Here is a 25,784-nt window from a genome sequence, read left to right as displayed (position 1 = left end):
ACAGTATCTCAAAATAAACAGGGGGCCTGATAGACTTTATGAGTTCCAGAGCACTTCTACCGACAAAGTCATTTCAGGCAATCCACCACCTATGTCTGGAGCTGCAGTCTCAATCTTCAACCATAGCCCAAATATGCCTGAGTTTGTGAGACCATATGGCCGCATGCACACAGGTAATTCAAAATGCCTCTTCAGATGTGACTGAAGTTGGTCTATGGTTCAAATTGCTATCTCCTGGATACACTGGTTTAACCTATGGCATTGATTCTGGGTTCCTTTCAGTGGTGGCCAGTTCAGGACAATGTGTGCAAAGTTGTTCCTTTTGCTCAGCTTCCACCGACCAGGACTATAGTCACTGATGCCTCCTTAATAGGTCGGGGAGCACATCTGGGGTCGCTGAAAAGGCCTTTAGTTAGCACAAGCAGCTTCTCTGCATATCAATGCCATGGAGCTTTGTGCCATCTACAATGCCTGTCTGGCCTTTCAGGGTCACATCATGTGCTCAGCAGTTCTCATACTACCGACAATACCATCATGATGTGTTCTGTGAACATGCAGCGGGAAGCATGCTACAACAAGCTTTATCAGGAGGCAATCAGGCTCTGGCAGTTTTGCATCTGGGAAAACTTTACCCCTGGGGCCGAATGCTGACTTGGGACCGATAACCACCTGGTAGATCACCTCAGCAAGAATTGCTCCCTGACTCATGAGTGGTCTCTGAAACCCGGTGTCCTGTGGTCCACCTTTGCAGTTTTGGGCATCCCGATGATCAACCTGTTTGTCAGAAGAACAGAAAAGAAAAGCAAGCTGTTCTGCTCCCGAGGGGATCCTTAGTTCAGTCTCCTTGACTGAGGCTTTCCACCGGAACTGGGAGTCTGGACTTCTGTATGCCTTTCCTCCAGTTCCAATCATCCCACAGGTCATTTTTAGGCTGAAACTGGATTGCGCCAAGCTCATTCTTATTGGTCCAGAGTGGCTGAGGCAATGTTGCTTCTCCGACCTCCTCACATCACTGGTTCAGTCTCCTATATTCCTTCCTTTTCATCCTGACCTCCTGAATCTGCACCAGGGTTAGGTTTTGCATACAGTGCGGCTGCTGCCTGGCTAGATGACAATGAGGAACAATGTTCCACCTGAGGTGGTCCTGCAGGTCTTGCTTAACAACAGGAAACTCTCCACCAGCCTATTTGGCCAAATGGAAGCAATTCTCGGTATGGTCATCAGCTCAGGGAGTTCAACTGATGCTGGCTTGTATCCAGGACATCTTGGAGTACCTGTTATACCTTCATTCTTCTGGTCTTCCATTTAGTTAATCGAGAGTCCACTTGGCAGAAATTTATTTCAGCATTTCATCCATCTATCCATGGGAAGTTGGAGTTTTCAAACTCCATAGCAGTGAGGTTCTTCAAAGGAGTCTCATCTCTACTCACTGGTTAAAGAACTGGTTCCTTCATGGGACCGTAATATTGCTTAATAGCTCTTATGGGGCTCTGGTCAAGCTTCTGGTGACTTCTTTCCCGCTTCTGTGTCAGAAAACTCCCTTCCTTGTGGTGATGATGTCTGCAAGAAGTGGATGCAAGTTGCAGGCTTTGAGGGCAGAGCCTCCTTAAAACCAATTTTCCAAAGACCAAGTATCCCTGTGGCCACACCCTAAGTTTTTATCTAAAGTGATTTCTTAGTTTCTCTTGAACCAAGCTATATGTCTACCGATGTTTCTTTCCTAAGCCACATTCAGCCTCAGAGGAGCAACGTCTTCACACATTAGATGTCAGGTGATGTTTAACATTTATCTGGATAGAACAAAACCTCTCTTTTCCTCATCTCGTCTATTTGTTTCACATGTGGACCAAGTGAAGGGTCAAACAGTCTCTGCACAGATAATCTCCAAATAGATAAACTTCCTGTATCATGATAGCATATGAAGTACCCCAGGCTCCTTAAGGGGTAAAAGCTCATTTCACCAGAGATCAGGTGACGTCAACAGCATTTCTAAATGACATTCCTATATTGGACACTGGCTGGGCAGCCTCTTGGTCCTCTGTGCATCTTTTTTAAACCACTATGCCATTATGGCTGTGTCCAAATCGGATGCAAACTTCGGGAAGGCAGTCCTGCAGTGCTTCTTTAAACAGACTCCGAGCACCACCTCCTGCAAGTATGGCTTGCGTGTCAGCCCCTTGGAATACACATCTGCATCTACTCGAAGAAAAACCTGTTCTTCGAGATGTGGTACAGACCTGTCTTCCTTGACCCGCCCTCTGTCCCCTCTGCATCGGAGTCTATACTTCTGATGTTCAGTGCTAAGGAACTGAGGGGGTTGGGGCAGTGCAGTCCTTAAATGGCCAGGACAGGGGCTACAGTCACAGGGCACAACTGCTGCCCCTCTGGGTACTGCTAGGCAAAACTCTCTAGTGCCAGTGTGCAGGGTGTGCGCACATCTGCATGGAATTCACATCTGCACCAGAAGAACAACAGGAACAAGTAGGTGACCATTTTCTACAGAGATTCCCAGAAATGGTTATGTAACATTTCTGCCACAAATATACATAGTAATGACAGTTTATGGCTTGATCTTATAACCCTTATGCAAGTGAGTAGTCCCAATGAAGCCAATGGTATTACGTGTATGATAAGCATTATGCATTTTAAGGCTATTTAAGAGTTGCTTTATTAAGAATTTGAACGCCTATGAGAAATGAAGCCCACAAAAAGAGTGGAGAAGAGACAAGAAGTCTTGACAATAGCTCCTATTTTGTATTACTCTCTAAAAGTAACTAGTTAAACTGACTATTGATGCCTCACAAAGAAAAGTGGTTGCTGCTTTATTAAAGGATGGAACTCCAATTGCTTTTGCTTCCAGAACAATGATGAAAAGTGAAACAAAACTGCCCAAAGTAGAAGAGAGATGCTTGCTGCACTACTTGGGTAAGAAAGGTTTTTAAGTATATATTTATGGTAAACAATCTGAAATAGAAGCTGAAAATAAAATTTTAGAAGCCATTTGTTACCAAGCCCTTGACTAATTTAATCGCCCCTCCCCTCTGCCACACGTACAAATTCAAAAACAGCTATAGAGAATTCTGAGGTATCCATTTATCCGAATTCAGGTGCTTTGTCATACTTTTGTTATGACAGATCTAGGGCACATTTATCTGAACCTGACAGTAGGATGGATTATGATATAGAAGTGTAAGTGCTCATGCTGACTGAAAACCTACCAGTCTCTACTGAGAGCATTCAGCAGTTGATAGAAGAAACACGAGGATGTGATCAAAAGGATGATAGTTAACGGGTGGCCAGAGACAGAGAGATGTCTCATCTCTAGTTCATCAAAACTGGTCTGTTCAAAAGGAGTTCATGTTTGCTGGTAATGGATTTAAAATGATTCTGAGAAGTATGAGGAAAGAAATTGTGACGCTGCACTCCATATGTTTTATGGAAATATGCTAATGAGTGTAAATATGATGTAACTGGAATTTGCTTTATGCAAAAGGACTCTTGTAAGGTATCATTACAAAGCTTATAATCTACTGAGTGTGTTATCCTATTTGTATGTATGTATCATTCTTGTATCTGAAACTAGAAATATGAAGTATTACTCTGAGGTCCTATTGTAATTATTCAAAGTGTGGGCCATTAATTGTGGCTTAGGATCTTGATGGCTCCCATTGACTAGGACAATTGGTTGTGAATGGGTTTATTTACCTGCAAGCCTTCTTGTGTATCTGACATGGGTAATGAAGAATGAGGTCTTACAGTGACATGTGACCATGTCACATGATACCAGAATCCATCTTAAACCTGGTGCTTTTCCATTTAGGAGGGATGAGGACCCAGAGAGATAAAAGATTCCCGCCTTGTGCCAAAGCTATAAAAGAGGGTGAAACAGAACAAAGGGGGCATCAGTCATGAGAAAACCCCTAGTTACCATCAGAGCTGGAACTAACAAGGACTGTACAAGGGAAAAGGATTGGGCCCAGACTAAGAAGTAGTCTAGTCTGTGAAAAAATCTTATTGGAACATCTCTGAGGGTGAGATTTACCTGTATTCAGTTTCTTAAACGTATTAGGCTTAGACTTGCATGTTTTGCTTTATTTTTCTTGGTAACTTACTTTGTTCTGTCTGTTATTACTTGTAACCACTTAAATCCTACTTTTTATACTTAATAAAATCACTTTTATTAATTAACCCAGAATAAGTGATTAATATCTGGAGGAGCAAACAGCTGTGCATCTCTCTCTAACAGTGTTATAGATAATAATTTATGAGTTTACCCTGTATAAGCTTTATACAGAGTAAAACAGATTTATTTGGGGTTTGGAGCTGGGTGTTTGGGTGCTGGAGACAGGAGTACTTGATGAGCTTATTTTCAGTTAAGTTTGCAGCTCTAGGGGCGTGGTTCAGACCTTGAGTCTGTGTTGCAGCAGGCTCAACAAGGCAGGGTTCTGGAGTCCCAAGCCATCGAGAAAATGGGCTCAGAGGTAGTTTCAGCACATCAGATGACAATCGCAGGGGGTCTTTGTGACTGAACCCGTCACAGAGATGTTATGATGCATTCATGAAGATAATCTGAGAAAGGAATTATACATGAGATAAGCCACTGAAATCCTTTGTCAGTCTGGTCTGAAATGTTAAGAGAGTTTTGAAATGTTCAAAATGTCAAATACATTGATCGCAACTGCCTAAGGAACCAAGCCACCCCCTCACTCCCAGAACCTTTGCAGTGTCACTGAGAGACTTAAGTGATGGACACAAGCACCTAACTTCTTCCAACATCCTAAATGCCTTTCAATCAGGCTTCAGGCCAAAACATGACACAGAGGCAGCCCTCCTGGGCCTGATGGATGGACTAATGATAGCCTTGCTCAGGTACCACAATTCCATTTTCAGACTCCTGAATCTTAGCAACGTTCATCACTCTTGATCATGAAGGGCTGCTTTGCCACATAAAAGAAACTGACAGGAGTGGCTGAAATAGCACCACTAGATCTATTCATTTCCCCAGACAGCTCACAAGGTGCTGTGAGGAGTACATTGCCAACAGGGTTAACACATGAATTCCTGTATGGGTCTGTATTATCCCAATCCTCTTAATCAGACAGAAAATGACATAGAGGTGGCAAAACGTCACGTGCTCTAACTGCGGTATGGCCCTTAGGGTATGTCTACTGTGCAACTGGGAGTAAGCCTCCCAGCCTGAGAAGACAGATTGGGCTAGCAGGGCTCAAGCTAGTGTGCTAAAAACAGCAGTGTGGATGTTTTGGCTTGGGCAGCAGCTTGAGCTCTCAAGCCCACTCGATCCCTAGTCTGAGTTTGGGAGACTAACCTGAGTCTCCCAAACAATGCAATATCCACACTGCTACTTTCAGTGTGTTAGCTCAAGTCTGTCAACCTGGGGTGGGAGGCTCACTCCCAGCTGCAGTGTGGACCTCCCTTAGAGACCACAGTGGTAGTTGTCTTAGGGTATGTCTACACTGCAATTAAAACCCTGGGGCTGGCCTGTGCCAGCTGACTTGTGCTTGCAGGGCTCGGGCTAAGGTCTGTTTAATTGCCGTGTAGATGTTCAGGCTTGGGCTGGTTCCTGGGATCTAGAACACTGTGAAGTGGGAGGATCCCAGTGCCTGAGCTTCAGCCTCAGCCCAAATGTCTATGCCTCAATGAAAAAGCCCTGCAGCCCAAGCACTGCGAGCGGGAGTCAGCTGGCATGAGCCAGCTGTGGGCGTTTATAGCGTAGACGTACCCTTATAGGGAACATCAACACTGCAGAAAAAGGAGTGTTTTAACTCATGTTAGCTCACCCACATTAGCCAACTTGGGTTAAAACAGCAGTAGAGACACTGCAACTTAGCTTTCAACTCAGGTGAGCAGCTCAGGTTCATCCCCAAGTTGCCCTATAGGTTTAACATGAGTTGCTAACCTGATGTAAGAACCGAATTGCTGTGTCTTTAGTGCTATTTTAATCCAAGTTAGACAATACAGATTAATTTATCCTAATTAAAGAAAAGACGGTTACTCACCTTTGTAACTGTTGTTCTTCGAGATGGGTTGCTCATATCCATTCCAGTCAGGTGTGCACGCGCTGTGTGCACGTTCGTCGGAAGACTTTTTTTACCCTAGCAACACTCGGCAGGTTGGCTGGGCGCCCCCTGGAGGGGTGCCGCTATGGCACCGGATATATACCCCAGCCGACCCGGCCACCCTTCAGTTCCTTCTTGCCAGCTACTCTGACAGTGGGGAAGGAGGGTGGGTTTGGAATAGATATGAGCAACACATCTCGAAGAACAACAGTTACAAAGGTGAGTAACCGTCTTTTCTTCTTCGAGTGATTGCTCATATCCATTCCAGTCAGGTGATTCCCAAGCCTTACCTAGGCGGAGGGGTCGGAGTGAGATGTGGCAGCGTGCAGAACCGCTGAGCCAAAGGCTGCATCATCTCTAGACTGTTGGTCCAGAGCACAGTGCGAAGCAAAGGTGTGGACCGATGACCAGATTGCTGCGCGACATATCTCCTGGCTAGGCAGTGGGCCAGGAAGGTGCCTGATGAAGCCTGAGCTCTGGTAGCATGCGCCGTGAGATGGTCCGAAGGGACATGAGCCAGGTCATAGCACGTGCGTATGCACGCCACTACCCAAGAGGAGATCCTCTGGGAGGAGATTGGTAGACCTTTCATCCATTCAGCGACTGTCATGAACAGCTGGGGGGATTTCCGGAAGGGCTTTGTCCGCTCGATATAAAAAGCGAGCACCCTACGGACATCTAAGGAGTGCAGCTGCTGCTCCCATCGAGAAGAGTGAGTCTTCGGAAAGAAGACCGGGAGGAAGATGTTCTGGTTGGTATGGAAAGCCAACACTACCTTAGGGAGGAACGCCAGATGAGGTCGCAACTGTACCTTGTCCTTGTGGAAGACAGTATATGGTGGGTCCACCGTAAGCGCTCAAAGTTCGGAGACCCTTCTGGCCAATGTAATGGCCACCAGGAAGACTGTCTTCCACAATAGGTACAGGAGTGAGCAAATCACCAATGGCTCAAAAGGCGGATGCATAAGTCTGCTTAGGACTAAGCTGAGGTCCCAGGTGGGGGCAGGGCGGCGTACTGGGGGGTAGAGGCGCTCCAGGCCCTTAAGAAATCTAGTAACTAAGGGGTGGGAAAATATGGAGTGGCCACTTTCTCCAGGATGGAATGTGGAGATAGCTGCCAAGTGAACCCTCAGAGAAGATATCGCCAGGCCCTTTTGTTTAAGAGACCAGATGTAGTCCAAAACAGCGGGGATCGAGACCTCAGAAGGAGTAACATTCTGCGTTGTACACCAGCAGGAGAAACTTTTCCACTTGGCCAGGTACATTGACCGAGTGGAAGGCTTTCTGCTACTTAGGAGAACATGCTGTACCGGAGCGGAACAGCGTAACTCCGATCTGTTCAGCCATGCAGGAGCCATGCCGTGAGGTGAAGGGCCTGCAGGTCTGGGTGGCGAAGATTGCCGTGGTCCTGCGTTATGAGGTCTGGAAGGAGTGGTAGGGTAACTGGGCTGGCCATGGACAGGTTGAGCAGTGTGGTGTACCTGTGCTGTCTGGGCCACGCTGGCGCAATCAGGATTAGATGCGCTCTGTCCCTGCGGAGTTTTATTAGGATCTTGTGAACCAGAGGGAACGGTGGGAAGGCATAGAGCAGGTGGTGCCCCCACGACATGAGGAATGTGTCCATGATCGATCCCGGTGGAAAACCCTGGAAGGAGCAGAATGCTTGGCATTTCCTGTTCGTGTGAGAGGCGAACAGGTCTATGACTGGAAAACCCCACCTCTGGAAGATCAAATGAATAACGTCTGGTCTTATCGACCATTCGTGACAGAGGAAGGATCTGCTCAGCTGATCCGCCAGTGTTCCGAACCCCTGGGAGAAAGGACGCTACCAGGTCTATTGAGTGGGCTATGCAGAAGTCCCAGAGTCGAATGGCCTCTTGACACAGGGGAGAAGAGCAAGTCCCTCCCTGTTTATTGACATAATACATGGCCGCTGTGTTGTCTGTAAACACTGAGACACAACGGCAGTGAAGATGTTGCTGGAACGCCTGGCACGCGAGGCGGACTGCTCTCAGCTCCCGGACGTTTATGTGGAGCGTCAGCTCCTGTGATGCCCAAAGGCCCTGGGTACGAAGGTGACCGAGGTGAGCCCCCCAACCGAGAGATGACGCATCTGTCGTTAGGGACAGCAAGGCTGTGGTGGATGGAACGGTAGCCCTGCACACACCAGGGAAGGAGTCAGCCACCAGTCAAGGGAGCGTAAGGTGCTCGGGGGAACGGTCACCAGAATGTCTATTGGGTCCCTGCCCGGGCGGTAGACCGAGTTGAGCCACGTTTGAAGGGGCCGGAGGCGAAGCCTGGCATATTTGGTCACATAAGTGCAGGCGGCCATGTGGCCTAGTAGGCTGAGACACGTGCGAGCCGAGGTGGTCGGGGAGTTCTGCAGACCTCGAATGATCGCCGTGATCGTCTGGAAACGTGGCTGAGGTAGGTAGGCCCTGGCTTGAGTGGAGTCCAGGGTTGCCCCTATGAAGTCCAGCCTTTGTGTGGGAACCAGTGTGGACTTTTCCGCATTGAGGAGCAGCCCCAACCGGGAGAATAGGTCCGTGATTATGTCCACGTGCTGTCTGACCTGAGTCCAGGAGGTTCCCTTGACGAGCCAGTTGTCCAGGTACGGGAATACATGTATCTGCCGTCGGCGGAGGTGGGCGGCGATGACGGCCATACACTTCGTAAACACCCTTGGGGCTGTAGAGAGGCCGAAGGGGAGGCCCGTGAATTGGAAGTGCCGGTGACTGGCTACAAAGCGAAGATACCTCCTGTGTGGAGGGAAGATGGCGATATGGAAGTATGCGTCCTTCATATCGAGGGCGGCATACCAGTCTCCAGGATCCAAGGACGGGATAATAATCCCCAGGTAGACCATGCGGAACTTCAACTTGACCATAAACTTGTTGAGGCCTCTCAGGTCTAGGATGGGCCTGAGACCTCCCTTGGACTTGGGGATCAGAAAGTAGCGGGAGTAAAACCCTTTTCCCTTCTCGTCTGGTGGTACCTCCTCTATTGCTCCTGCGGCAAGGAGAGACTGCATCTCTTGTAAGAGGACTTGCTCATGATAGGGGTCCCTGAAGAGGGACTGGGTTGGGGGGTGGGAAAGGGGGGTTGAAACAAATTGGAGGTGGTATCCTTGTTTCACCGTCCGTAGGACCCAGATGTCTGAGGTCAATTGGGACCACGCCGGGAGGAAGTAGGAGAGGCGGCTGGAGAAGGGAGGAGAAGGATCCTGTCCTGAAACTGGTACGCCGTCCTTGTGCGTACCTTCAAAAGGTAGACTTAGGCCCCGGAGGTGCTTTTGGGGGGCTGTGGTTTTGACCCCCTTGGGGTCCGGACTGGCGTCTACTGCCACCCCACCCACGCCTTCTGTTGAAGTCTTGTCTGTGCCGGGGCACAAAGTACGGCCGGTGGGGCTGGAGCCGGGGCCAGAAGGGTCTGCGTTGGGTCACAGGCATATGCATGCCCAACGAGCGCATGATGACCCTGTTGTCCTTTAAACTCTGCAACCTGGGGTCGGTCTTTTCAGAGAACAGACCCTTGCCATCAAAGGGTAAGTCCTGGATGGTGTACTGGAGCTCGGGTGGCAGGTTGGAGACCTGTAGCCATGAGATACGCCTCATGGTGATACCTGAGGCCAGAGTTCTGGCTGCCGAGTCGGCCGCATCGAGAGAAGCCTGGAGGGAGGTTCTAGTCACCTTCTTCCCTTCTTCAAGGAATGGGGCAAATTCCTGGCGAGAATCTGGGGGTAGAAGTTCTGTGAATCTACCCACCTCCGCCCAGGTGTTGTAGTTATAATGGCTCAGGAGAGCCTGCTGGTTGGCCACCCGGAGTTGAAGGGCACCTGCCGAATATACCTTGCGGCCCAGTAGGTCCATCCGGCTAGCCTCCTTTGATTTGGGGGCTGGCGCCTGTTGGCCGTGGCGTTCCCTCTCGTTGACTAACTGGACAACTAATGAGGAGGGAGGAGGATGGACATATAGGTATTCGTACCCCCGAGAGGGTACCATGTATTTCCTCTCAACTCCCTTTGCCGTAGGGTGAATGGAGGCTGGGGACTGCCATAAGGTGTCAGCAGTGGCCTGGATGATCTTGATGAAAGGCAAAGCCACCCTAGTGGGGGTATCTGCCGACAGGATGCTGACAACTAGGTCCTCGACCTCTGGGACCTCCTCTACGGGAAGACTGATGTTGAGCGCTACCCTCCTAAGGAGGTCCTGATGGGCTCTGAGGTCTATCGGCGGGGGCCCTGATGATGAGGTCCCTGCCACCGCCTCGTCTGGGGAGGAAGAGGATGATGCACCAGGGATGAGGGGGTCCTGAATGGCCTCTTGCTCATGGGTCGGTTCCTGCTCCAGCGGTACCGGGGAACCTGGTAGATGGGTTATCTGCTCCTCTGTCCCAGCTGGAGGGGGACGGCTAATGGTGGCCTCTGGAGCTCGACGCTCTGAGGAAGCGGAGCGGGTCTGGAGCAATGGTGTACCTTGGGCCTGATGGTACGCCCAGGGTGTCCAAAAGGACCACTGGTGAGGTCCTGGGTCCTGAGACTGGACCTCCTGGAAGACCCCTGTAGGCACCTCCGTATCTTGCTCCTGGTCATAATAACTGTCCGCGTGAGAGGACACCAACGTCTGCCTGGATGGCCATGGAGGAGCAGAGAAACTTTGGGCTGAGGTTCCGACGGACCTCGCTCCCTTCTTTAATGGGGACCCGTGCCGGTATTCGTAGCGGTACCGGGATCGAGATCGGGACCTGCGACCAGACCGGTGCCGGGAGGTCGACCGAGATCTTGAGTCCCTGCGGTGTGAACGGCTCCGAGAGGTACGGTGCCTGGATTGGCGCTGAGAACTGGAGTGGTGCCGCAGATACTGAGGTGTAGAGCGGGAGTCCGACCGGTGCCGCGAGCCTGACTGGTGCCGTGTAGGAGAACGGTACCGGGACTGCGAGCGGCGTCGAGAGCGGGAGCGTCGTCTTGACCTGGAGCATCTGTGGGACCGTGATCTTGAGCAATGCCAGTACGCTGGCCTGACAGACGGTGGTCTAGTCAGGGTCGGCTTGCCCCAAGATTGAATTACCCACACCGGCGGTGCCGGGGGTAGAGGCAGTGCCGAGTCCGTTAAGGCGATTAAGTCTCTCGCAGCCGAAAACGCCTCTGGTGTGGATGGCATGGTGAGCTCTACCGCGGCACACACCGGGGAGCTATCAGGCGCCGGACTCGATGGCCCTTGTGGGACCGGAATCAATGGTGCCGATTTAGTCGGTGCCGCGGTGGGTATCAGCGCCGGGCGGTCCGATCTGGGTGCACTCTCTGGCTGCGGCGTGGGAGGTGCCAAAGCAGCAGGAGTCTTGGCCTTCTTCGACCTCGGGGAGAGGGAGCGACATGGAGTCGACTTCGGTGCCGGTGGCGGCCGGTGCCAAGAGTTTTTAGGCGTACCGGTGCAATCCGGTGCTGTAGCGGTGCCTCTGCTCACCGACTGACCGGTGCTCGGTGCCGAAGGTGACGGTGTCAAGGCCGCCTCGATGAGGAGCTGTTTCAGTCTGATGTCCGGCTCCTTTTTAGTTCGCAGCTTGAAAGCCTTGCAAATACAGTACTTAGCTGTTAAGTGCGATTCCCCGAGGCACTTCAAACAGGAGTCGTGTGGGTCTCCTGTTGGCATTGGCCTGTGACAGGTCGAGCACGGTTTGAAGCCCGGTGAGCCGGGCATGAGCTCCGGCACTGGGTGTGGGGAAGGGGCTACTCCCCGAACCCCGCTAAGTAGTACTAAACTAACTATACTATTAATGTAAGAACTTACAGCTAAATCTATAAGAATAATAACTATGTATACGATAACAACGAGAAACTACGAGTAGCTAGGGAAGGCGGAGGTCAGCTAAGCCGCACTCCACTGTTCCAACGACCGACACGGGCGGTAAGAAGGAACTGAAGGGTGGCCGGCGGCTGGGGTATATATCCGGTGCCATAGCGGCGCCACTCCAGGGGGCACCCAGCCGACTCGCCGAGTGTTGCTAGGGTAAAAAAAGTCTTCCGATGAACGTGCACGCAGCGCGTGCACAGCTGACTGGAATGGATATGAGTAATCACTCGAAGAAGAACATAACTTTTTTTTTTTTTTTTTTTTTTGCAGAGTAGACATAGCCTTGATGAAATAACAGATAGCTGGGCAGGCATTAGCTAAGGAAGCTGCTGTTAAGGACCAGAATGTAGGTGGTTTGGCCTAGTAGTCAGAGTAGGAGTCAGGTCTAGTGAGTAGAGAAGGAGTACAGGTTGGGGAACGAAGTGAAGGGTCAGCACCAGAGTCAGCTGCCAATTACCAGAGCCAGGGGTCCAGCCAGAGTTAGAGCCAGGAATCAAAGCTGAGGGTCAGAGCCGAGCTCAGATACCAAATGCTAGAGCCAAGGATCAAGCCAGTGTCAGGGTCAGAAGTTGGAAGCTGGGGTCAGAGTCAGGACTGGTAACTGATGATTGAAGGCAAAGTGTAAGGGCAAGAACTGGAGGAGAGGCAAGGATCAAGCAGGAGCGAGGGGCAGGGTGAGGCAGGAGCCAGGAGTGGAGCAAAAATCAGGAAATAGAGCTGGGTGCAGGAGGCAGGCAGAAGCAGGATCCAGTGCAGCCACAACAGAAAACCACCTTGTTGCTCAAACTTCCTGTGCCTCTGGATTAAATAGTGTGGTTGGACCAACTGGTGGAGGTGGGTGATCCTCCAATTTGGGGTACTGTGGGTGATCCCTTGGCTGAAGCTACAGTCCTACTAGCTTCTCTACCCACCAGTTTCAGCACTCATTGGGTACAGAAATCCTTAGTGATTTATTGAGTTGGTGTATGTGGCTCAATCCTGAGGAGGCAATCATCCAATTAAGGATAAATCATAATGCCCTGGGAGCACAAGTGGGCTGCCACTACTGAGAGGACCTCGAAGAATACTCAGAGGGCTGATGAGAGGCCAAAAAGGAGAATTCTGTACTGGTAGAGGTCTTGGCCTAGTGTGAATCTGAGGTATTATCTGTGACTCAGTATGATCGAAATGTGGAAGTAAGCACCTTGAAGGTTGAGGGCCAAGAACCAGTCTCCCTTTTCCAACGATGGGATAATCTTCACCAATGTGACCACCCTGAACTTCTGAGACTTAACCAATTTGTTGAGCGCTCTGAGGTCTAGTACAGGTCTCCAACCTTCCTTTTTCTTGGGTATCAGGAAGTAGTTAGAGTAAAAGCCTTTGCTTCTTAGATGTATGGGCACTGTTTCTATGGCTTGCACATTGAGGAGATGGTCTATTTTTTGTTGTAGCAGGCTCTTATGAGAAGGGTCCCCGAGTTCACAATGTCTACGATAACTGAATTGTCAGACAGGTGGGAGATGAGAAATTCTATGTCTTTTCCGGCACATAATGGCTTTTGTTGGCTTGCTTGCATGTTGGCGGGACTGATGCAGGGGCTTGCCATATGAGTTTGGCAGGGTCAAAGAGGGCCTCATTAATAAGGAGGGCTACTGTGGATGAGACAGAAGAATGTAGAATGTCCACTAGTTTGTGGAGTGACTCGGTCACCTCCTATGGTGGTATCTGCCACCCGCTGGGCCAACTCCTGAAATAGCTTAAAGTCATCTGCCAACGATGAGAGGGGGCATGACTGTCTTTTCTGGTGGTGATGATGAGAAATTAGTCTGGGAGGCAGCTTCCTCCTTGATTTAATTGTTCAGGCTGCTTAGATGCCCTCAATATAGCAGCCAAAGGAGGATGTGTCCTTGGCTCGATAGGCCATGCTACAGCCATGGGAGACACAAAGTTTGCATGCCTGCTAATGGTCCCAGTAGGGCCATTGAGACAGTGCGAAGGGGGCCGGTGGTTGGTACCGTAGCTGCCCATGCTAAGGAGGCTGGGGATCAGAGCGACTGTACAATTGAGGTCTGGAATTAGCCACCCGTAGGGTGGGTCAGAAGAGCGGCGGGAGACCACATCTTCTTGATCACTATCTGACTCAGTGAATGAAAAGTGGGTACATGGCATGATGTTACTGGTGAGCGTGGAGCTTCAGATGGCCTCAGTACTAGGGCCCCAGTATTAAGTAGAGGCAAATCCAGTGTGTCAGACACCAAAAGGTCTGTTGTGTACTGGAAGTCTGGCGGTGCCAAAGGCATTGGTACCAGTGTGGTGGTTGTTGGCGCCAAGATGTCTGCATTGAAAGAGTCGATATGTACCTAATAGTTAAATCCACCGGTGCCTGGCAAGCACCAGGGTGGATTCTCTGGAGTTTTCATGCCCAATTGGTGCAAATGATTCCTTGTCTGTGCCACTGGGTCCCTAGACAGCCCAACATGCTCTGTTGGGGAAGTGCCGTGCAAGCCCTGAGTACCTGACTCAGACAGCTTCGGTGCTACTAGTACTGATGACACAGAGCAACCCAGAGATAGTTTTTAGCTTGGTTGGGGCTCAATGTGGGGACTGATGACTCTTTTCTTAAAGGTCTTGCAAGAGTGGCTCATAGGTCTTTTCTTGAGCTCACCTCCCTTAGAAATAGAGGGTTGCTGTGAGGCTTCCTGCTCTCTGGGGTGTTGGCGTGGCTCAGAGGGTGGTTGAAGGGCCACCTCCATTAGGAAAAGCTTGAGTCTCAGTTCTCTATCCTTTCCGGATTTGGGTTTCAGCTGTTGACACAAACCACACTTTTGTATGTCGAGGTGAGGCGTGTGTCTCCAGATGAGGGGGGAGTGTGAAGAAAAATGAAGTAAAAAATAAAGTGGGGTTTTTTTGGCTTTGGTAATAAAGGTTAAAGGAGTAAAGAAAAGAAAGGTAAGTTCCAAAAAGGTAGCTAAAATTAACAATTCTGAAGAAGTTAATCTGCTAATGGACAGCTAAAGCTCCAACTCCAGCCAAGGCGGCTGAGAAGGAACTGAGGAGGGTTCGCCTGCTTAGGGTTCCTTGGCCTTGTAGCAGAGCACGAGTGGAGGTGAGGGAGACAATGCATGCGCAGGCCAAATGGACACTGCTAAACCAACAGTGGAGCAACGATAGGGACATTACTTGAAGAAGAACATGGGACACACTGATCTGACTGTCTCATCATCCCAGTTTTAAGCCTAGTGGCTGAGAAAAAACCAAAACAATGGAAGTCTCAGAATTAATACTGTTTTTCATCTTGTCCACAATATAAGCTGGAGTTTATTAGTTATGGGGCCTCTTTTGTTTTAGGGTCTTTCCACGCTTGAGGTGGTATTTCCTCTGTAAATGGAGTTTTAACAATGGATATTCTCAGATATCTATGCTCTTTCCCTTGGCTAATAACAGTACAGCAGATTGTGTAAGTGGTTTGGGATATGGTTGCTGGATCAGTGTGAAAAAACTGCTGATAGCTGATTTCTTCTTTGGGCTTCCTGATACTTTTGGCTGCATAACACAGCCTAAAAAATAATTCTGATATAAAATTTCTGTTCTTCCTTCTCATTAATTGATGTTGCAGGGTGCCTCACCTACTTGGTTTCCTTACTACATACTTTCATACTTGCTAATTTCACTTGCCACAGAACATAAAAGAGATACTAACATATCTAGTCTTCTCATTACCTCTTACTCCTTTGTCCTTGTTCAAGACTACCATAATCTACAGATTCATTGTTAGAACCCTTTTCTTAATTAACTTATGTTCTATAACTCTGAACTTTTATCAGATTTTTCTCCTTTTCAAGAATTAAGTTTTTTATTCTGGAATTACAAAGCCATAGGTCTCATTGGGATCAGTTCATTTGCTTCTAACACTTCTTGCTTCTTCTGGTTTTGTTATCTGCATCTGGCTGTCTGAGGACTCAAGCAGACATCACTGAATTGCTTCATATTTTGAATAATTCCTTTGTAATCTTATGAGTTAAAGACTTATTTTTTAAAATGAAAGCTTAGATTCTAGAGCACAAGATGACAGATTCTAGAAAAAATACTCAGTTTGCTTAGTTGCCAGGAGCCAGCCCCACGTGATCTCAAAAAAGTCTCTGGAGCTGACGCTAATAAGTTCACTAGTTCTCAATTGATTTGCAAAAATAATAAACAAATAAACAAATAAATCACAAGACTAAACAAAAGCCCCCAAATAGCAGGTATTTATGGTACAGCAGGGGTTGGCAACCTTTCAGAAGTGGTGTGCCGAGTTTTCATTTATTCACTCTGATTTAAGGTTTCGCGTGCCAGTAATACATTTTAATGTTTTTAGAAGGTCTCTTTCTATAAGTCTATAATATACAACTAAACTATTGTTGTATGTAAAGTAAATAAGATTTTTAAAATGTTTAAGAAGCTTCATTTAAAATTAAATTAAAATGCAGAGTCCCCCGGACCAGTGGCCAGGACCAGGGAAGTGTGAGTGCCACTGAAAATCAGCTTGTGTGCCGCCTTCGGCACCTGTGCCATAGGTTGCCTAACCCTGCGGTACAGTATATCCAGTCAAGACTATGGCAATTAACATGTGTGATCAGAGCAAATGATCCTATATGCAGCACAGCAGGATTTTTCAACTTTGCCACATACACTCCATTTGTTAGCACCCCACTGACAATGGCAGTGCTAGGTCTCAAAATCCCGTGGTCAAGACCAGGCCTTCTCCTATCAACCACCTAACCATCTATGCAGTTTTGTACATGATATAAAATATCTTTGTTTAACCAACATGAAATAGGTTTATAGAAATGGTATGAGTCTGGATGGAACCAATTTGTATATGTACAGATGTTATTAGCAGTTATAAATTTATTCAGCACATAGCACATTTTAAATGCCATCCACAATATCTGTCTTCACTTCTTGCAACAGTGAATTATACACTGTAAATTGCCTGTACTCTGAATAAAACACTTCTTGTCCATTTTATCTTAACCATCGTCTGCCCTTATCATTCGCAGGTGAAGTATCCAATTTTTTAAAAACAAACTAACTCAGAACATTACAACTAGCTGAATGATTTATCTATAACTAAAAAAAAATCAATTAAAATTTTGGGAAGTGTTAAATACAGAAGTTGAAGTCTTTTTTTTTCTTTTAACCTAAGAAACAGTTCACCACCATTCAGGATTCCCATAGGCTGTCTACATTTATCCTGAGAGTAGGTTTATCAGATCAGGAGGGATATTAGCTGGTTGTGTGTAGCTAGGATTAAAAAACTGGCCAAGCTTAACTGTAGAATGCACAGATGGATACACAGAATGGTGACAACATAATGTCCCCTCCAGTTTATGACAGATCATAAAATTGCAATCAGATAAAATTTGTTATATGTGACAACTTGATATGTCTATATGCTCAAATTGTATTTGAATTCAATTTAAATATTTAAATAAATACCCCCCCCACTTGGTATAGAGACTTTGTTTTTACTATTTTCAATGAATCAGAAAGAGTATAATAAACTTTATAATGTACATTAAACACACACACACACACACACAGAGGAGAGTAACAGAAACACCCACAGATCATAATGAAGTTATGCTTTAGGAAATTTTGTAGATAAAAGTATCACATATTTTTCAAAAACCAGGGTTCATCACAAGTAGGAAAATAAATTCCTTTGGTCAAATCAGATCTAAATCACACAGAAAGTAGCACAGTATTCCATGTTAAAAGGAAGCTATTAGATAATTTCATCAGAGACAGCTGCTCTATGTATGGCTCTTCCACTGAGTTCAGGGGAGTTCCATATGAAGGGAGGCTGCAAACGATACCCTGTGACAAGTCATCCCTGAGCCTGAACTGGTGAGACATCCAAGGTAATTACCTGAAAATCCTATGACAGGCCCATGCCAATCAGTCAGGGCCCAGCCAATGCACAAGCAAGGGACTAATCAAGTGACCCGAAGGCAGGTTATATAGGCTCCTAATGAAAGCAGCCACTCCAGCCTGTTCACTGTTGCTACCTTGTTGGGAGGATTCACAGATGACTGGAAGTTCTGACAGACTCCCCCAGCCTGTGCCCGCTCATGCTCCTGACCCTGCCCCAGCCAGCTCCCCTCCCATCTTGACATACCCCAGGAGTGAAATCCTGGTCCCACTGAAGTTAGTGGGAATTTTGTCACTGGTTTTAATGGGGCCAGGATTTCATCCTTGGAATTTAGATTATCTGACCATTATTATTATTATTGGTCCTTATTGGCAAAAATGATCAATACAACAGGGAGATCAAATTCTGCCCAAAGAAGGCATATTACCCAATTGCAAGGAGCAACACAATTAATGTATATACAATAAAGCAGATGACAGCTGTTATCATCTATAATATGGAGATAAGATAGAGATTACAAGCCCCAGCAATGCATGCTCCATATTAATTCAGGTGATCTTTCTGCAGAAGTAACAGCACACAAGTCATGCAGCAATATAAGAGCTAATGTTTTCATCCCAGACTTCCTCAGAGAAGTCTTCCAACTTTGGCAGCAGACACATTCAACAGAGAATAAAGTGAAATAGTTTTCAAACACGGACAGGAAGTTTCAGGAGACACTATCTCCACTCTGCATGTCTGATGCAGTTCTGAAAATGGTTCTCTTAAGTTCCTGTTAAGATGTGAGGAACCCCATTACAAACATTCCACTAGGGTTAAACATGCAACAAAAATGATAAAAGGTCTAGGAAACATGACCTATGATGGAAGGTTGAAAAACGTGGGTTTGTTTAGTCTGGAGAAGAGAAGACTGAGAGGAGACATGATAACTGTTTTCAAGTACATAAAAGGTTGTTACAAGGAGGAGGAGAAAGAATTGTTCTTCCTAATCTCTTGAGGATAGGACAAGAAGCAATGGGCTTACATTGCGTCAGGAATGGCCTAGATAATACTTAGTCCTGCCATGAGTGCAGGGGACTGGACTAGATGGCCTCTTGAAGTCCCTTCCAGCCCTATGTTCTATGTTGAAAAAGCTTCTGTGAAAACTTTTTGCTGAGAATTTCAGAGCCACTTTCAGCTGTACAATTTCCATTACAATTAATGAAAATAAGGCATCCAAATTACCTGAATTTAAAAATCTCAGCTTTTGTGTTTCTGTTGCTGACAACACTTCTGGTCTACTAGAGACTGGGGGATGCTCTGTAGCATTGCTATTTTATTTGTTTTTGGTTGTGTTTGGTTACTGGAAGTTGTATGTGAATTGAGGTATGTATGTGGAAGGGATCGAAGTGTGGAATAGTTTTGAAATGCATTTTCCTTTCAGGATTTATTTGTTGCAGAGAAATGAAAGGGAAATATATGAATGTTTTGTGGAAATGCCGTGAGATAGGAATCACATCTTCTTGTATGTTTTGTGACAAAGTTCCTCCTCTACTTGGTGGGTCCTGGGCTTATTGGTGGATTTGCTCACATCAGTGATCTTCCCCTCTGGTGGAACCCAGAGTCTGGGTCAACTCCTCCTGTGTCTGATCAGGAGTTGGGAGGTTTGGGGGGAACCCGGGCCCGCCCTCTACTCTGAGTTCCAGCCCAGGGCCCTGTGGATCGCAGCTGTCTATAGTGCCTCCTGTAACAGCTGCATGACAGCTACAACTCCCTGGGCTACTTCTCCATGGCCTCCTCCAAACACCTTCTTTATCCTCACCACAGGACCTTCCTCCTGGTGTCTGATAATGCTTGTACTCCTCAATCCTCCAGCACTACACTCTCTCACTCTCAGCTCCTTGCGCCTCTTGCTCCCAACTCCTCACACGTGACTCTCACTGACTAACTGGGAGGCTTTTAACTAGTTCCAGCCAGCCCTTGATTGGCTTCAGGTGGCCCAATCAATGTAGCCATCTCCATTGCCTTCTAGAAAGATCTTAATTGGCCCCAGGTGTCTTGATTAACCTGGAGCAACTGCCATTTGGTTACCATTATACTAGGGATTTGGTTAGCCTGGGGCTAACATACCTATTCCTTACTACTTTACTGTAGCCATCTGGCCTTGCCCCATCACAGTTTGTACTATGTCTAGCAAAATGGGGCCGTGGTCCTAATCAGGGCCTTGTAGTCTGATTTCGGGTGTACTGATAATATTAATTTGGATAATATGGGAATTTAATTTATTTATTTAATTTTATTTCATTTTAGTAATAGTAATTATTATTATAATCAGTATTTATTAGTATGGGTTTTAGGCTCGCCTATCTGTTTGCTTAGAAGAGAAAAGTTCTTGTCCTGAATCAGGCTCCACAGAATATATAAAGGACCCTCAGAGGTATGACAGGAAGCTCACACTGAGACAGATATAGCCTTAAAGACTTTCTATTAAAATGAATAATAGTAAGTAAATGGTAAAATACCCAGAGTTACAAAGTTACAATTGCATTACTGCTTTTCAAAAGATACATATGATAATATAGTATTATATGCAACAAAGCTTTGGTTAATATACTCACACCCTTCCTTGATAACCTGGTGGTAAGAGACACAGGAACAGCCTTGCGGTTCAGGTTTCTCAATTCTTGAGTGAGGGATGCAGTCCTTAGAATATACTAAGAGCTAGCAAAGCTGACTAGGGTTTACTTAACTAACAAACTTAAATCAAACCCTAATAAACGAACTAAGAATAAAACTTAGGGAAACCAAGCTTAGTCTAGTTCCTTTGAAACTTAAAGTTTAAGAAGAACAAGTACAGCCTACGAATAGTAGCAGTCATGGTAAATAGACGGAATAGATAGAGTGGAGGAAGTAAGTGAGACTAGAGTAAAGTGAGAATGGAGATGGAGTAAAGTGAGAACTGAGCACTCTACTGAGGTGAGTCACGTCTTTTTATAAGGCAAATGCCGGAAATCCTTCCTCTTATGCCCAAATTTCATTCCTCACCCACAGAAATGTTAGGGTACACTTACCCCATAGGCTAATATGTATGTGCGTACTGATGACAGGTATGTACACACATCAGTCTCTTGTGGTGTACTTGTTAAATCTGTGAGTACAACACTGAAACCCCCCCTATACCTTCTCCATTGGTCTAAATAAAAGGTCATGGACATAGGCGCGGGTACTCATCTATTTAGGTAACAAGATAGAGGTCAACTTTGCTTTCTGAGTAAAAGGTCTTAATATAGATATGCTAACTTTGCCTTAGCTTAACATACAGGATATGGCCTGTAGGTCTCTTGCATTACAGCCAAACTTACTTTACTATAAATTTATAAACCTATTGCAATAAACCAAATACTTAAACTATAAGAAAATATAGATATATATGCAGGCAAGCAGGTTAGTCCTATAGGCTACAGCCTCTAGGCACTGCTGTAGTAAATAATAAATCTCTGTACAACCAGATATTACAATTGAGAAGATTCTTCTGTGGGGTGTTTATAATAAAAGAGTTTTTAAATATCTCTTCTGTGAGTGCTGAAGTAGCAGAACTGAGTAACTTAATTAAGCTCCGTCCACCAAATAGAATATGAAGTATCTGAATGCTAGTTTCTTTTAGCTGGGTAAGTGGCAATATTTTAATACTGAGACAAATGGAAAACATATACATCTTTATGTAAGCGGCAACATTAGCACGAGTGGATTAGGACTCAATTTGTCCCTCTTGAATATTGTGGAACTTCAGACGACAAAGTTCTATAAACTATATTTTAGTTGCTTGATAGAACAAGCAGCTAAATTATTTTGATTAAATTCACCTGTTCACTGAAAAGTTATAGTCTTATTATATAATCTCATCACAATGCTAGCACTAAGTCAATTATATAAAGTAGAAGGCCACTCATATTCATCATGTTTTATGTATAATTACTTGAATTATATAAATTATTTAGTCTACATGCTTTCTAATCCAATGTCAGTTTTAAAGCACTTGTCTAGTTAAAAAAAACAAACAAAAAAAATCTTTGCACAGTATATGAAACCTACTACTTTTGCCTTTCTTGTCTGTAAAATCCTTACAAAATTCCACTAGTTGGTGAAGTACAAGCTGCTTTTTTTAAAACAAAGTTAGCTAAGGCAAAGTTAGCTATCGATAAACTGTGGTCTTCTAAATATCTCCCATTTATTTTCCTCATCTAATTAGTAACATCTTCCCCAAGCTGATGTCAGACAACTAGAGTATAAGTTCCATTCATGCCTCTGTGAAAATGTTTTCGACACCTTTCTCTCTTCACTGTAAGAATATTGGTTAAATGTCTACTGATGTTTAATTAACAACTTTGTACTCTGCAATATTTTGTCTAGTTCCTGGATTTTACTTAAAGCGTGTAATTTTAAGTTAGAATTATTGGGTGTGGGGATCATATTTAAAGCAATCTGTAAAGAAATCTGACTTTTCACTTGGTGCAGTTTTGTGAGTTTCACAGTGATGGGTGATCACAGATTGAGAAAGTTGTGAAATTCTGCTTGTTTTCATTTTAGGGCAGGTTGCAAAGCTTCATAAAATAGACACAAAGTTAATTTCATACCCACCCAATGTTTATTTTCAAACACTTAAACCATATTCTCTTTAAATACCAGTAAGAGACTCCATATTAAAAAAATAAATAATATATTCATATTGCAAAATTCAACACTTATAACATAGCAGTTGAATTGTGGATTCAAAGCCTGTGGAAGTGGGATGTGGAACAAGCTACTGGAGGAAGTCAGAGAGAACCCTAGAAGAATCACCTATTTGTTAAAGCTTTCCCAGCATAACTGAAGTCAAGAAGAAAAAACAAACGAGTAAAGCTTCTTAGTATCTGGGAAAGGTAAAAGACAAAATCCCCTATGAAGACATCCACTAGGAACAACTACCATACATAGATGTAAAACAGCGACAACAGTAATGTGTGATATAGAAACATCCTATATAGATTAGGCAGGATGTGGATGTCAGATAAACTGCAGATGTTTGGAGGGAACATTAGCATTGTTTATCTGATCCGTTTCTGTTCTCTTTTAATTTACCTTGTTACTTGGCTATTAGAATACTTCATTTAGCCTTGCACTTCTGCTATGAATTGGTATTTACTGTGGCTTTAACAATCTAAGATTAAAAATTAGGAGATGGCAAAAGTCATTTTATGTCTGCCCTTGACAGGAAGATCATTTAAAAAGTTTCATTTGCTGCTCTGTAACTGGTGAATTCATTTTATCCATGTGAAAATCTTTTTAAGTTCCATATTTAATAGCTTTTCTCCTTCTACCATCCTGTATTTCCTTCACTTCTTGCTCCGCTGCTCACTCACTTTTTGCCCACATACACTTTTGCTCACTCTCAACTTCCCCTTTGTTTCTATCTTCCATTCCTATAGTCTTTTGTTCACTGTTCTCCTGTAAGGTAACTCATTTAGAGAGACAAGGTGGGTGAAGTAATATCTTTTATTGGACCAATTTCTGTTTTTGAGAGAGGTCTGAGGAAAAGTTCTATATAGCTCAAAAGCTTGTCTCTCTCAACAACAGAAGTTGGTCCAATAAAATATATTACTTCACCCATCTTGTGTCTCTAATATCCTGGAACCGACACAGGTACACCACTACTACAAGAAACTCTTTCGTCTTTTCAAAAACAGAAGTACTAAAAACCAGCTAACAGGCTTAATATAGAACAGGACTGGCAGAGACAAGTTTTTAGAAACTGATTGTGTGGGAAGTCTCTCTTCACTTCCCAACCCCTGAGAAACAGAGATAAGTTGGGGAACTCATCAGAGGAAGAATGATTCTCAGAGGGAGGGAGCATAGCATTCTGCATGACACAGGCTCAGAGTTATCCATCACCACTGAAATGATTAAGCTTAAAGAAATATTTGATTTTTTTTAAAAAAAACCCCTCCAAACATAAATGTATTATATAATGTACCTATCTATACACCATCTGGTAGAACACTAGATTTTCCTTTAAGGGAACAAAGACTTTATTTCTAAAAAGATGTGAAAAAATATAGAGCAATTCATCTGTAAACTATTATTGTCTTCAACAATTTCATTTTTAATAGCTTCATTTTTGCACTCTCCATGTGTCAGACTTACTTGGCAGCAGCATCTTTTCTTAGCTGTTCATGCTTCATTAGAAGATTTTTTCTGTCTTGGAAAGCCTTTCTAACCTTATATCCTTTGTAGACAGCTTGGATTTTGAAGGCAGCAATGTCCTGTATGGCAGCTATAGATAGAGCACCATGTTCTAACATAAACTGAATCACCTCATGGTGTTCTCCAAGCAAAGCATAATCAAGTGGTGTGTATCTAAAGACAGAAAACATACAAGTGTTACAATAGATTGGATTGCTAGTTACAATGTATATTTTTGGTTTAAAAAATGAGATGGAAGCTCCATTAATGAGGAAACCTCCGCTCAGAAAGTATTTAACAACTTTTTCAGAGAACCACTTTTCCAAATTCTGAGGATCTGACAGATTCCAGACCTTAACATGTTTCTTTAAAAAGAGGATTTGAGCAAGCACAGTTAAGACTTAGTTGTTCCTTGAGGCTCACTTACAAATATGTCCTCTGGGAGATGCACGGTGTTCCTAAATTAAATTTGTAAGTGAAAAATGACCATGATGTTAGATTAGGAGGCATGCTGGGTTATTTGCACAAGTATTTCCCTTTTGGGGACTTGATTTCAAATTCTGGTTTAGATCATAAGCAAACACGAGCTTGGTGGTCCATTTTACCCTCTAGCTAGTGAATCTTTATCCACATAAGAATACCACATAAATACTGTAATTACATAATTAACAAGGTTTACAGCTTTGACAAAGAGAGGCCAAAACAGAAATAGCAGTGATTTTGTAGGACAGGTTTAAGTGCTTTGGCAGAGATGTGTTACAGAAAGATTGATGATACCATGACAATCTATAGCACGTGGTATTACTTCCACACTTTCAGGGGCATTGAGGGTAAAATTTTTACAAAGAGACTTAGGAGACCAAGCCCCATTTTCAAAAGCCACTTACTGGCCCAAGTGCCATTGGTTTTCAAGGGGACCTAGGCAAAGTCAGTTAGGGTATGTCTATACTACACCACCACCCACGGTTGACCCAGATCAGCTGACTCGAGATCGTAGGGCTCAGGCTGTGGGGCTTTACAATTGCAGTGTAGATATTTGGGCTCAGGCTGGAGCCCAGGCTCTTGACCCTTCCCCTTCACAGCCCAGCAGACTGAGCCCTGAGAGCCTGAGTCAGCTGACTCTGGCCAGCTGCAGGTGTTTTACTGCAGCGAAGACATACCCTTAGGCACTTCTGAAAATTTTAGCCCAAATTCACATAAGCAGTAAAGGGCAGCAAAATGTACACAGAACTCCCACTTGGACTGAAGTGCCCATGCTAGGAAAATACATTTATTAACTGAATATTAGTGGAAACAGTACAAAAACGATGCTTATACAAAAAGAACAGGAGTACTTGTGGCACCTTAGAGACTAACAAATTTATTTCAGCATGAGCTTTCGTGAGCTACAGCTCACTTCTTCGGATGCATAGAATGGAACACACAGACAGGAAATATTTATACATACAGAGAACATGAAAAGGTGGAAGTATGCACACCAACAGGAAGAGTCTAATCAATTGAGATGAGCTATCATCAGCAGGAGAAAAAAAACTTCTGAAGTGATAATTAAGATGACCTATAGAAGGTGTGAGGAGAACTTAACATAGGGAAATAGATTCAATTAGTGTAATGACCCAACTATTCCCAGTCTCTGTGTAGGCCTGAGTTAATTGTATCTAATTTACATATTAATTCGAGTTCAGCAGTCTCTCTTTGGAGTCTGTTTTTGAAGTTTTTTTGTTGCAAAATTGCCACCTTCAAGTCTGTCACTGAGTGGTTAGAG

At 45.0% G+C, this 25,784-nt stretch overlaps 1 protein-coding gene across 5 annotated transcripts in view; it reads right to left on the bottom strand.

Moving 5' to 3' along the window:
- Positions 1–25,784, bottom strand: part of INVS (inversin) — a 219,896-nt gene that overhangs the window by 30,370 nt on the left and 163,742 nt on the right. For all 5 annotated transcript variants that reach the window (XM_050938135.1, XM_050938137.1, XM_050938136.1 and 2 more), the window contains one exon: positions 23,981–24,193. In XM_050938135.1, coding sequence (XP_050794092.1) covers positions 23,981–24,193 — 213 coding nt within the window. The remainder of the gene's footprint in view (positions 1–23,980; positions 24,194–25,784) is intronic.

This window comes from Gopherus flavomarginatus, chromosome 2, assembly GCF_025201925.1.
Source record: "Gopherus flavomarginatus isolate rGopFla2 chromosome 2, rGopFla2.mat.asm, whole genome shotgun sequence".
NCBI lineage: Eukaryota > Metazoa > Chordata > Testudines > Testudinidae > Gopherus > Gopherus flavomarginatus.
Note: the sequence above shows the minus strand (reverse complement) of the source record. Positions and strands in the feature narration are given on the sequence as shown.